At 45.8% G+C, this 12,318-nt stretch overlaps 1 protein-coding gene across 5 annotated transcripts in view; it reads left to right on the top strand.

Annotated features, from left to right (window-relative positions):
• Nucleotides 1-12,318, top strand: part of Lrrfip1 (LRR binding FLII interacting protein 1) — a 129,086-nt gene that overhangs the window by 111,945 nt on the left and 4,823 nt on the right. For 3 of the 5 annotated variants that reach the window (XM_028755436.1, XM_028755435.1, XM_028755437.1), the window contains 4 exons: nt 609-750; nt 8,573-8,622; nt 11,158-11,275; nt 11,813-11,892. In XM_028755436.1, coding sequence (XP_028611269.1) covers nt 609-750; nt 8,573-8,622; nt 11,158-11,275; nt 11,813-11,892 — 390 coding nt within the window. Of the gene's footprint in view, nt 1-608; nt 751-3,003; nt 5,738-8,572; nt 8,623-11,157; nt 11,276-11,812; nt 11,893-12,318 lie in introns of those variants that run through there. The other 2 variants (XM_028755433.1, XM_028755434.1) reach the window with 1 other exon arrangement.

Genomic DNA, 12,318 nt, shown 5'->3' with positions numbered 1-12,318 from the left:
CAGCAGGATACAGGCTTACAGCCAAGACCTAAATGAGGCTCCTAGTCCAGACTGTATGCAGCAGTTGGGAGCCAGGAAAAAAGTGCTGTGAGCCAAGTAACAGCGAGGAGGTGCTCTGCCATGGAGGCAGGCAGCTGTTTTCAAGGGGTTGGCCATGTCGTTGACAAAAATGATCCTTTTGAAGATAGGAAGCATCCTGACCCCTGCAAATGCCATCTTTATGCAAACTGTACTAGGTCTTTCCACGACACTTCTGTATTCCTTTTCTCCGTCCTGATCTCCCTTTTTAAAGACAGTGGTCAGAGTTTATAGTGAAAGGTTTACTTTCTTGATGATCCACTTTCGTGGCAGCCCACAAGTCATTGCCCTAGTTAGAAGAAAGTCTTTTAAAAGTGTCTTGTCACCAGACAATCAGTTGCGGATTGGTACACACAAGAGGAAGCCATTGTAGGTCTGCTTGCATTGATAAGACTATGAACATGGTACCTAGATACTTCTCTATCCCTATAGGGTTAGCATCTACATCAGGAGAAACAGCATCCCTTTATAGCTGACACAGTCTAACCTGGTCTCACTGAGTGTTATGTTAAATCTGTCTTTGCTCCCAGAAACATGGAATAATCCTAAATTCAGAAATAGCCACCAACGGAGAAACTTCAGACACAGTAAATGACATTGGGTATCAAGCCCCCACGAAGATTACAAAAGAAGAACTGAATGCCCTCAAGTCGGCTGGGGAGGGGGCACTAGGTAAGAGCTTTTCCTTGGCTTCTTTTGTTGTTTGGTCAGCACTGATTCATCTTTGTACACTGTCAGATTGGAGTGATTGTCACTGATCGATTAATAGTCACGCGGCATGCCCTTCATTCTGTCACTTATAGTAATTCTCCCAGACAAACCACGTGATCACCCACAGTGCTGTATAGCATGCATTTTTGTCTAGCGCTTTCCACCCATGGCTCGAGGACACGTTTCTTTTTTGCTTTTCAAGGCTGAGTAGAAAGAGGTAGGCTCAAAGTCCAGTGGTAGAGTTGAGAGTCCGATTTGAGTTTTTTCCCCCTATGTGTTCCGACTTTCCACTTAATCTTGTGATGGGGTTGTGGAGGCTGTGAAGTGAGTGACCAGGCCATATTTTCCCACAAGCCTGACACACTTGGGGACCCACCATACAAACATTCAGAGGGTGTGAGATGCCTAAGTGGGACACAGGACACCTGGTGGGTGACAGCAGTCCTGAAGCTGCTGTCCCCACCCTCAGAATGGAAGGCAGCCGCTGTAGTGGGGTGCTCCTTGCTGTAAGTGTGGGGTGCTCACAGGAGTCAGAATTCACCCATCTTGTTCAGAAGGGTCTTTCTCTGTATGCCACAGTTTTAACTTCTGTAAGAGTATATACAATTGGGAAATCTAATGGATCATAGGAATATTTTCTATAATTTTCATAGATGAAATGATTTACAAATTAATGTTAGTCCTAGATTATGGCTTTGGGATAAAGCCAGTTGCTAGTTCCCCCCCACCCCCACCCCCAAGGCCAGAGTCTGTGACTGTATTGGAAGGCGAGGGCTTTTCTTTTGTCTTCTTGGTATTTGTGTCCGTGTAGAAGCCTGGAGGCCCCAACTTCTCAGGACCAACTCCTAGGAGCTTCCACATGTCCTCATGATTGTTAGAGCAATGTGCTCTTACCAATGTGTGAGTCGCCAAAACAGGAAGAGGCCATAGTTTCCACCATTCCTCCAGGACAGCCCCACTGGGGACCAGTCCTTCTGTTCTTACCTCCATGTACAGTTGACATATCCCTGGTAGTCATGTGACATGGCTGAAAAGAGAGATGCCACTTTGTCAGTTACCCACAAAGGGTCTTGATGCTGTACCCAATCAGAGAAGTGCTGTGGGGACATCCCTGTCTGCTTATTTTAGATTTACCTCTGTCTGATATTTCTTTAACATGACGGTGCTACATCAATAATCATACATGATGGTATAAAAATGTAAAGGGTGAAGTTAATTCGCCTCTAAATAAAGGCCAGATATTTTTCCCACCATTTTCCTGGGATCAGAGGTCCACTGTGGAGACTGCCCAGTTCTTAGAATGACAGGCTTTCACTTCCAGTAAGATAATGTCTGTGAAGCAGAGGATTTATTGACTTCTTGATACACTTGGTGAGTTAAGTGTTCACCTTGATCTTCAGCTTTGCCTTTTGTTGGGATTGCCACCCCCTTGGGGATGAAAGATCCTATGTGTCTTGAAGGGGTGCATTATCTGAAGAAGACGTGCCAGGCGGCAGAACCTGCATTGCTTTGTATCTCATAGGGTTCACCCCAACAGCGTCTTCCTTGAGACTGGCTTTCCAGCTGAGTCTCCTAAACAGAATGTTCTTTTGAGAAATTATGGAGGCTATATATTTATGTATGTTATGGCTGTGAGATTCTGAGTACTTGGGTGGCTGAGAGTGTGAGGGCTGGAATGCAGGCTTAGAGTTCAGAGACTGGAAGGAAGACCGAGAGTCCAGTCACGAAGACTTCGTGTAGCTGCCCGCCTGCTGCACAGCTCTTTCTGCAAGCTAAATCAGAACCTCACCTTTAAAAGTTGTTCCTACCAGATGGTAGCAGCCACTCTGGCCTTGATGGCAGTGGCCCTCTGCTTACCCCAAACAAGCTAACACAATTGCTGCTTTGACACGCAGGCCTTGCAAGACTTGTTTCCTCTGACTCCTTCTCTGTCTCTCTCTGTCTCTCTTTGTCTCTGTCTCTGTCTCTCTCTCTCTCTCTTTCTCTCTCTCTCTTTTTCTGTGTCTCTCTAGCTCTCTCTCTCTCTCTCTCTCTCTCTCTCTCTCTCTCTCTCTCTCTCTCCCTCTCTCTTTCTCATTCTGTTGCTCTCTTGCCCTCTCTCTCTCACTCTCAGAGAAAATCGGGTGGTAATGAGAACATATTGTTTGCATTTAAATATATATTAAGTGCCCGCCACATCATGGGGTCCCTTCAATTCTCTCAATGGTCTTTTAGGAAAAGCCAAAGAAGTGGAGGTGAAAAAGGAAATTGTGGAGAAAGTGGGGCAAAGAGAAACCTTACAGAATTCTGAGCAAGAACAGCCCAAACCCAACACAGGAAAGGATTGTGTGGACAGAGGGGTGTCACATCCTGGTGAGAAGGCTGAGGACCAGAGACCCGCTGAAGACGGTGCCCTGTCCCCGGGACCACTAGCAGGGGCCAAATGTGAGCAACAGGTTCAGAGCCAAGATCAAGAGAACACTTCTGTCCTCAAAAACCCAGAGCAGAGCGAGTCACACAAGGTCACAAACAAGTCAGATGGCAGGGCCAGCAACTCCCCTGAGCAGTCCAGCTGCCTGGGGTGTGTAGGCAGTGAGGTGTCAGGGCCCACTGAGGAGCTGAAAACAGATTTGGGAAAAGGTAGCTATGAACCATGTCCAGACTACGTTTTGGGGCAAACACCTGAAACTGACAAGGTGAGCTGTACAGACTCAGGGGGCACAGGTGGAACCCACACAGAGGATGTGGTACAGGCAGGGGATGGTGCAGTTAAGGACCAAGTAGGGACAATGGCCACTGGACCTGAGGAGCAAAGCAAAGCCACAGAGAACCACAATGAAAGATGTCTGAACGGTGGGCTGGGGCAGAGCTCAGAGAGAGAACTCACCCAAAAAGTAGCTGAGCCTGAGGAAGCCCTCATTCAGAGACCACAGGCAGGTGGAGAAAACACTGTTACCGAGGCCGAAGATGCAGGAGTAAGGGATGAGAAGCCCATCCAGGCAGAAGTCCAGGCAACCTCTGGAGCTCCCATAGTTCAGGGCGGCCATCAGGACACAACAGGACCAAGTAGCCCAGATGCCAAGCACACACCACTTCATGCAAAAGAGCACAACAAACAAGCAAAGGGTGAGCAGCAGGCAGAGGCCTTGGATTCACCCCAGAAGAAGACTAAGAACAAGAAGAAGAAGAACAAGAAGAAGAAAACTGCAGCTCCCGTGGAAACCTGCAGAGATGCTAATGAAGAATTAAACTGTCAGGACCCAGATGTGGGTGACGTGGAGGAGGAAGAGCGGGTCCAGGTCACCAACAAGAAGCAGGTGGCAGAAAACCCAGAACAGAACATCGAAGCAGGAAGCAGAGAACCTGAAGATCCTCAAAGTGGATCAAGCGGAAAACAGAACAATGCAGAAGGTCCCACAGACATCTTGGATCAGAACAGTCCCCAGTGTGAAGATGGAGACATCTCCCCAGTGGGAAAGGAAGGTTCCCAGAGGGCTGCCTCTCATATAGGTAGTGAAGAGGGACATGAGCCCTCCCAACATGCTGGTCAGACAGTTGAGAAGGCTATTGATGGCCACGGCCTAGACAACAGTGACCTGTCAGGGCAGCTCGGGGGCTTCAATTCAGAAAGTGGAGAGCAGGCAAGAGAGGAGGTGGGAAACAGCAAGAATAAGGAGGATTGCACCATGTCATGAGGAGGCAGAGGCAGGAGGCAGGGCGCGAGAGTGAGTTTCAGAGCTGGTTAAGGACTTAGCCAGTAAGCTCCATCCTTCAGCCATCAACTATGTCAGAAACTCCATCCTTCCGCTCCACAGCCAGGGTTCATGAATGTTCCGGTTTCTTCATGTGTCAATCACCAAGTATCAACTACTCTAAGTTACAGACTGTTACCTGCAGATTTGTATTTAACCACTGATCACCTAGCCAGTACTGTTTTTACTTTCAGTTCTAGCTGAGAACATTCCATCAGCATCAGGGAACATGAGGTGTGCATTCCAGCCTGAAGGTCACAATGTACCGTTTGCTTCAGGCTAGGATGACTGTGGATGTTCTTGACCAAATGTATCAATATCTGGTTGACATGACCAAAAGGCATTCATAGATTTCTGCATTGTAAGCAGCAAATATGCAAATATGTATTATTCAAATAGATTTATTTTATTATTTGATCTTAATATGTACACTGTAGCCTGTTTGGTATTATATTTAAAGGAGTAGATGGATAAGTAGCATATAGGTCAGTGGATGAGAGGAGCTACACCTGGGGTGGAGACTAATCACTGTAGAGATTCAGAGATGTATCAGAAAATACAGGGAAACCACGTGCCTTTACCTCACATAAATACTTTATTTTGCACCAATGCTCTTGGATCTTGTTGCCAATGGTACCCAAGTTAATTTTTATCAAAGATCTTTATTTTCACTTTATGGAAGTGATGTAATAAATTCATTTTATATTGAATATTTTATTTTTACTCTTCTCTGCTAATGACACGTTGAAATTATATTTCCTACTTTAGTATTGAGGAGAAACAGTTGTTACTTTTTTTTTAATTTTAAAGTTATCTTTCTTCCTGAATTTCTACTTAAAAATTTAAAAAGTCTGTTCTTATGCAAAAGGACTCATTAGATTATAATCCAATATTTTGTGTTTGAGATAAATATTTTTATTGGTTGTCTCTTGATATTTTCTTATTGGAAAGTTATTATTCTATCTACCTGAAGGAAGTATGTATTTTCTAAAGAAGCATTTAGAAAATGACTGTAGAGTTGAATTTAAAAGTATTAGTAAATATACAATCACAAAAGGATGCACTGTATGACTGCTGTTGACGTGTCATGGAATCATGTGAATTCATATTACTGTTACAAGGTACCGTGGAATGCTAAATGACCAAAAACCTCAGTAAAATTTGAGGCAGATTGAAGAGTCATATAATTGAAATAAAAGAATTTTATAATTTTACAAGCCTACCGTTCTGGTCTTTGAGACCCTTGACCTCTGATCCTGATAGCTGTTTGCTCTGTGCCCACATGAAGTCACTTCTGGCTTTGAGCTCCCTCCGGGGCTCCAGAAAATTCAGTTTTAAGTGCTTTCATCATTGGCAAGTGAGCCCCACTGTTGCGAGGCTGTCCTGGCGCTGGTGTGGAAGTTGAGAGAACAACTCCAATACTCTGAACATGCTCATGTGTTCCCTGTTAGGGAAGGTCTCCATTGGTGTTCTCCTAAAATGTGCCCATGCGTAGAGCTGTCTGTGGAAGAGGATAAAAGTGGTGAGCAAGGGGGCTGGAGAGATGGCTCAGTGATTAAGTGCACTGACTACTCTTCCAGAGGACCTGAGTTCAATTCCCAGCAACCACATGGCGGCTCACAGCCATCTGTAATAGAATCTGATGCCTTCATGGAATCTGATGCCCTCTTCTGGTGTGTCTGAAGAGAAAGTGAGGAAATATTGACTGTGTGTGACCATGTCCTGAGAAACAGGACAGGTGAGCCGTTGCGTGCTCTACACCTATGCCATGAAAATGAAATAGGAGGAGGGCTGCAGGCTGCACCTCAGGGCTCTGCAGCACCAGAAGGCTCTGCAGTCAGTGGCTCCAGCATCAGCCAAGCCCCCATGTATACTTCATCTCAAATGTCTGTTCTCACTCAGAGCCCGGATAGCTACCTCTAGGGGTTTTTAGAGGGCTTAGGGTTCTTGTTTTCTACTGGTTGCTACCTTTCTGAGAGGCCACATTGTGCAGAATGCCACCTGGTCTCTCTATGCCAAGTGGTACTTGGTAAAACATATTCCCAGTGGCCTGCCTCTGAAAGCCAAGAGGGGTGTTTTCTGTGCTGGGGCAGCATGGTGGTCACGCATTGACACCATTTTCCAGGTTGGTGAGACTGCATTTCACCCACTCCCTTTGCCACTTCTGCTGCCCCCTTACCTACTCTTGCCCCTTTACACATACGTGGCTATAATGGACAGTGGCTGAAGGAGCGTAGTCCCCTGCCCATGCATACCCCTTGGGTGCTGTAACAAGAAAAGAGAAGCAGTTGAGCCATCCTTCTCTTTTCTGGAAGGAGGCAGCCTCAGGAAAGGTGGAAGCTTCCACCGTTAGGTTCTGTCAGAGAAAGTAGAAGGAGGGAAAGGTGCAGCCAGTGCATTTCCTGGGCCCCCACTGTCACATTTGAGCATACAGAGGGGACAAGTCCCTTGGGCAATGGGGGTAGGGAATATGGTGGCTAAAATTACCCCATACATGCAAAGTACATGTCAAAGACATTCGTCACGAACAAATTACTAGACTTGGGAAAGCTTCCTTTTGCTTACGGAAGATGGGAGCCCCACCTTTCACAGTCGTGTACTGGGTTGACTGGCCTTGATCAGTGACCCTAGGATGGAGTTTCTAAGATACTCAGACTTCAAGATGACCAAAGCAATCAGGAGCTTGGAGAACTCCAGCGCTTGTTTGGGTACCTCAGGAATTTTCTTGAAGGTGCTAACTCTCTGCTTCCCATTTTGAGTCTCAAAACTATAGCAGAAAGTTTGCTAGAATTTAACATACTAAAAAAAAAAAGATTTTTAAAAACCCTTTAATGATATAAAGATAACTTTAATATCCAGCCGACTAATTTTAACATGGGTCAATTAAAGTAGAACAGAATTAAAGAATCAGAAAACTGTTAATTCTTGACAAGTACCCGATTAAGAGGTTTGGGGAAGATGGAGTTTCACATGTATGCATTTTCACACATGACTCATCCAGGTTATTTAGTTACTTTCTGGACAATTCTGAACGGGTCAGAGTGGGGACAAGATCACGTCGGGATGGGAGCTCTAGGCCAGGTTTTAAGGGTTCCACTGAGAGGTTTAAGTCCTGATCTGAAAAGCCCGTGGAGGGCGGTGGTCAGGGACACCCTCAGGCTGGGCTGTGATCCCTTAGGCATTAAGAGTGTCGCCTACCCATCACACTGGGCCTCCCCTCCATCTGAAGGCGAATGCAAGATGCCTGTCCATGGGGACCCTGGGCTTTGGACCAGCTTATAGCAGATAAACTGTAAGTGGCAACAGGGTCTTCACAGGCCTTCAGCATCCCTATCAGTATCCAACATACCAATTTTTACCTTCAGATATAAAAATCTCATTCAGCATCTGTTCTTCCTGTAGATCGGAGAGTTATTTAGTACTCTTCTAGAAAGATTTGGGGGACTGACAGACATACACACACATACACACACACACACACATACACACACACACAAGCCTCCATCCTCTTGGAGGTGGGAGGAATTTTTACAGGAATTAAAGCCATTACTATGTTTTTCTTTTAAAAAAGTAACAGCATATTATAACTGGGTTAGTGGACATGTTGTCATTGGCTCAGGGTTTGTAGAGTTAAAACTCCGACATCGGTGAGTGAACAAGAAGCAAGATAACTAGGTGTGGAGTGTAGATTTGGAAAGAGCTCTCCTTGAAACTTTGGCGCTCGTGAACAGCAACATTGCACATTGCTAAACCGTGAAGCCTGTGAGATCTTGTGTTGCAGCGTGTTTCCCTAGCGTTCTTGCATGCTAGCCTAAATAGAAGAGTAGCCTGTTTGCATGAGCCGGAGGCTGCCCTGATGAGAAGCATGTCGGGAGGCTGGCACCACCCCTTGGCTGAGCTCCTCCCCGTCCTGTCTGTGGCCTCATCCATTGTGGTACGTGTTTAACCTACACTTCATCACCCATTCCACTAACCGATCTGTCTGTTATTCTGTTAGTGACATGCTGCGAGGCCAGGATACAGACTCACCTATGTCTTTCTGCTTTCTTCAGATGTTAGGTTGAAAAAGCTCATTGATGAACGGGAGTGTTTGTTGGAACAGGTAACGGTCTTTCTATTGTTTTACAACACTTTGAGTAGGGTACCTGAAACCATGCACTTCCTCCCAGTCTGCCTTCCTACTCACTCTGGAGACCCCTAAATGCGAGTTTGAGAACAGGGCTGGCTTGATGATTTGATCCAAATAGATCAGTATTGTCACACAAGGCTTATGGAGGACTGGAAGCCCTAGGGCAGCCTTTGGGACATTCCACATGCATTGCTGCTACAGACGAATGTTGCCATGGAAGATGGAGATGCTCTATTGAGAGACAGGACGTCACGTGTACGTCCACTTGTACCTGCACACGGGCTTTGTACAGCAGGCATTTCTTTGAATAACTGACCAAAATTGGTTTTAATTATCATTTTTTCTTTATGCTTGAGAATTTCATACATGTATGCAAGGAAATAAGAAGATCATAGCCACCTCCAATTTCCCTCCTTCAGCTCCATCCATGTCCCACCAACATGTCCCCTCCTAACTTTATGTTCTCCCTGCCCCAATAATGCACTAAGATCAGTTAGTGGCTGCCTTTATGTGCATGAAATGTGGGGCCATCCATTGGAGCATAGGAAATCTAGCAACAGGGACAGCCTAAAAACGAAATGATTCTTCCCCAGCGGCTATGAGAAGTCCTAATAGCTCCTCCATAAGGGGTGGAGCCTAGAGAGCACCTCCCCCTGCCTATGCTGAAGTTCTGACTGGCTAGATCCTGCTCAGACAACACAGCTGCTCTAAGATGACTTAGTGAGATAGCTATCTCAGGTCTAGAAGATAGCATTTCATGCCCTCCTCCCCCCCCGCCAATAGTCCAATTCTTATATTCTTTCTGCCTCCTCTCTGTGACATTCCCTGTGCTCCGGGGTGTGACTGGTTATAAAGATGTCCCCTTTCGGGCTGAGCTGTCCGTCTTAGCACTTTGACCAACTCTGCGTCTACATTGAGGGCTGCTACTGCAAAGAGATGCTTCTCTGACCAACGTGGCAGCCCCAGGACTATCCATGTGTAAACAAACATTTAGAAAGCAACATTGTTAAAACCTTGACTTTATCTCTGACTTCAGGAAATGCGGAAGGGCTGTTTCATCTTTCTTGTCTGTGGGATAGTTAAAAATTATTCTTCAGCCTCTTTCCCAGGGAACCACTTCCTCCAACATTCCCTGCAGCCACATGGGTTTGCTCATCTTTTACAGTCTTAGCCTTTCAGAGTCAGAGTAAACTGTCAGCTGCTCTTCTGCCCCCACCTTATGAGAGAAGAATCCTGTGAGGCCCCCTCCTTAAAGGTTGACCAGTGCCTCCAGGCCAATGTGTAGCTTCACCAGGTTCTATGCAGAAGCATGCAGTTTTATTGGGGACTTGATTCCCATATTCCTGCATCCAGGGGCCTCTTTGTGAATAAAGCAAAGATCAGTATCATGAAGAGTTGCCAACTCTTAAAGCACCAGTCCAAGGTGTTTTTGTTTGTTTGTTTTGGGGTTTGTTGTTGTTTTGGGGGGAGAGTTGTTTTGTTTTGTGCAGTCTACTTCTGAGTCACAGAAGAATTTCAGCCTTAGAGATTACTGTTTACAGAGGCTGGGGAAATAGCTCAATTAGTAAAGTGTTTGCAGAACAAGCATGAGGACCTGAGTTAGAATCCTCAGCACCCACTTAAAGCTGGATGTAGTGACACCCACCTATAATCCCAGTGCTGAAGAAGTGGAAACAGGTGGATTCCTGGAGCTGATTGGCCAGCCAGCCTCCCTGAGTGGATGAGCTAGGTTCAGTGAGAGACTCTGCCTCAAAAAGAAAGAAAGAAAGAAAGAAAGAAAGAAAGAAAGAAAGAAAGAAAGAAAGAAAGAAAGAAAGAGAGAAAAGAAGAAAGGAAGGAAGGAAGGAAGGAAGGAAGGAAGGAAGGAAGGAAAAGATATGGTTGAACATAATGGCAGAACACAGTGATAATCCCTGCCTTCCATATGGACACACCTACATACACATTCATACAAACACATACATACGCTGGGCGGGGTGGCGCACGCCTTTAATCCCAGCACTTGGGAGGTAGAGGCAGGCGGATTTCTGAATTTGAGGCCAGCCTGGTCTACAGAGTGAATTCCAGGACAGCCAGGACTACACAGAGAAACCCTGTCTCAAAGAAAAAAAAAAACACATACATACAATGTATACAAAAATTGTCTACTAAGTTACAGAAGAATTCATGCCTGAGGTTCTTTGTCCTGCCTACTCCCCTCTGAGATGAGCTCTGGTCCTCAGAAACTTTTTGGTGGTTTATTTGGATTGGTCTTTATTAAAGAGTATCCCTCTGGCTGGTGGAGCACAGGCTAGACTGAAACCTTTCCATGGCATTCTCCCGTATACTCCCATGACCCCTGCCTCTAAAACCCTGGGATCATGCTAACAACGAGGCCTGGTGTATTATTCTGGGATCATGCTAACAGCAAGGCCTGGTGTATTTATTCTGCCTATGCCAGGCTCTAAATTCAGCTTTTCAGTTTCCTTTGGAAAAAAGAAAGAAATCTATTTTACTGGGTGTTTTCAGATTAAGAAGCTCAAAGGACAGCTGGAGGGAAGACAGAAGAACAGCAAGCTGGACCTTCTCCGAGCAGAAGATGCTATCTTGGAGAATGGGACAGACGTGCATGTCATGGATCTTCAGAGTGAGTGTTGACCCCTGTGTGGAAACGCACGCTTTTGTGTGTACCGATTATAAACGCTTGTGGTAAAGGAGAGCAGGCATTCCCTCCTGTCTCCTGAAAGCTCCTGGGTTCCACAGCACAAAGACTTTTGCTGTGAGTAAAGCAAAGCGGGGAGAAGGCAGCATGAGCCTGTGGGATGGAGCAGGTGTCCCCAGATGCACAAGTGGGTGTGCACGGAAACACATTTGGCTTGCTTCCTGTGATAGGCATGGTTTACATTAGTCAACTAAAACAGACTCACAGGAGATGAGATTATGCTCGGCCCCTCTCCTTCGTCTCCTTTGTCACATCTCTGGGGGTTCCGTCTTACCTTGGTCTTCTACATACACATACGAGGTATGGATATGTTCCCAGCCAAGGCTCAGAGAGGGCATGCCTTGTCTGATTCTGTGGAGCCTGAGATTAGACCATGAAGACATGTGAGAGGATGATTCCCAGGAATAGAATGTTCTAGAGCCCTAGAATTTAACCCATGTTCCTTTCTTTGTCACCCTTTAGGAGATGCCAACAGACAGATCAGCGACCTCAAATTTAAACTTGCAAAATCTGAGCAAGAGATAACTGCCTTAGAGCAAAACGTATGTTGACTCTCCACAGTCCTGGGCAGTCTGTAGATGGATGGGTGGTTTCATGGAGTCGGAATGGCCGAGGGCTAAAAGCAACAGAGCAGTGGTCCTCAACCTTCCTGACACGGTGACACTGTTATACAGCTCATCATGTTATAGTGACCTCCAACCATAAAATTATTTTCATTACTACCTCATAACTGTAATTTTTCTAATTATGAATCTTAATGTAAAATACCTGATATGCAGGATATCTGATATGCAGCCCCTGTGAAAGGGTCTCTCAACACCCTAGAGGTCATGACCCCCAGGTTGAGAACCTCTTCAAGAGACTTTGAGACTCAAATGAGGTAGGTTCTAGGGAGGCAGGAGGATGAACCTGAGTTCAGATCCCCAGCTCCTGTGTGAAAAGTCAGGTATGGCATAGCATGTCTGTAT

Source organism: Grammomys surdaster, unplaced genomic scaffold (genome assembly GCF_004785775.1).
Source record: "Grammomys surdaster isolate TR1022 unplaced genomic scaffold, NIH_TR_1.0 126059, whole genome shotgun sequence".
Classification (NCBI taxonomy): domain Eukaryota; kingdom Metazoa; phylum Chordata; class Mammalia; order Rodentia; family Muridae; genus Grammomys; species Grammomys surdaster.
This window is presented reverse-complemented; position numbering and strand designations above follow the sequence as displayed.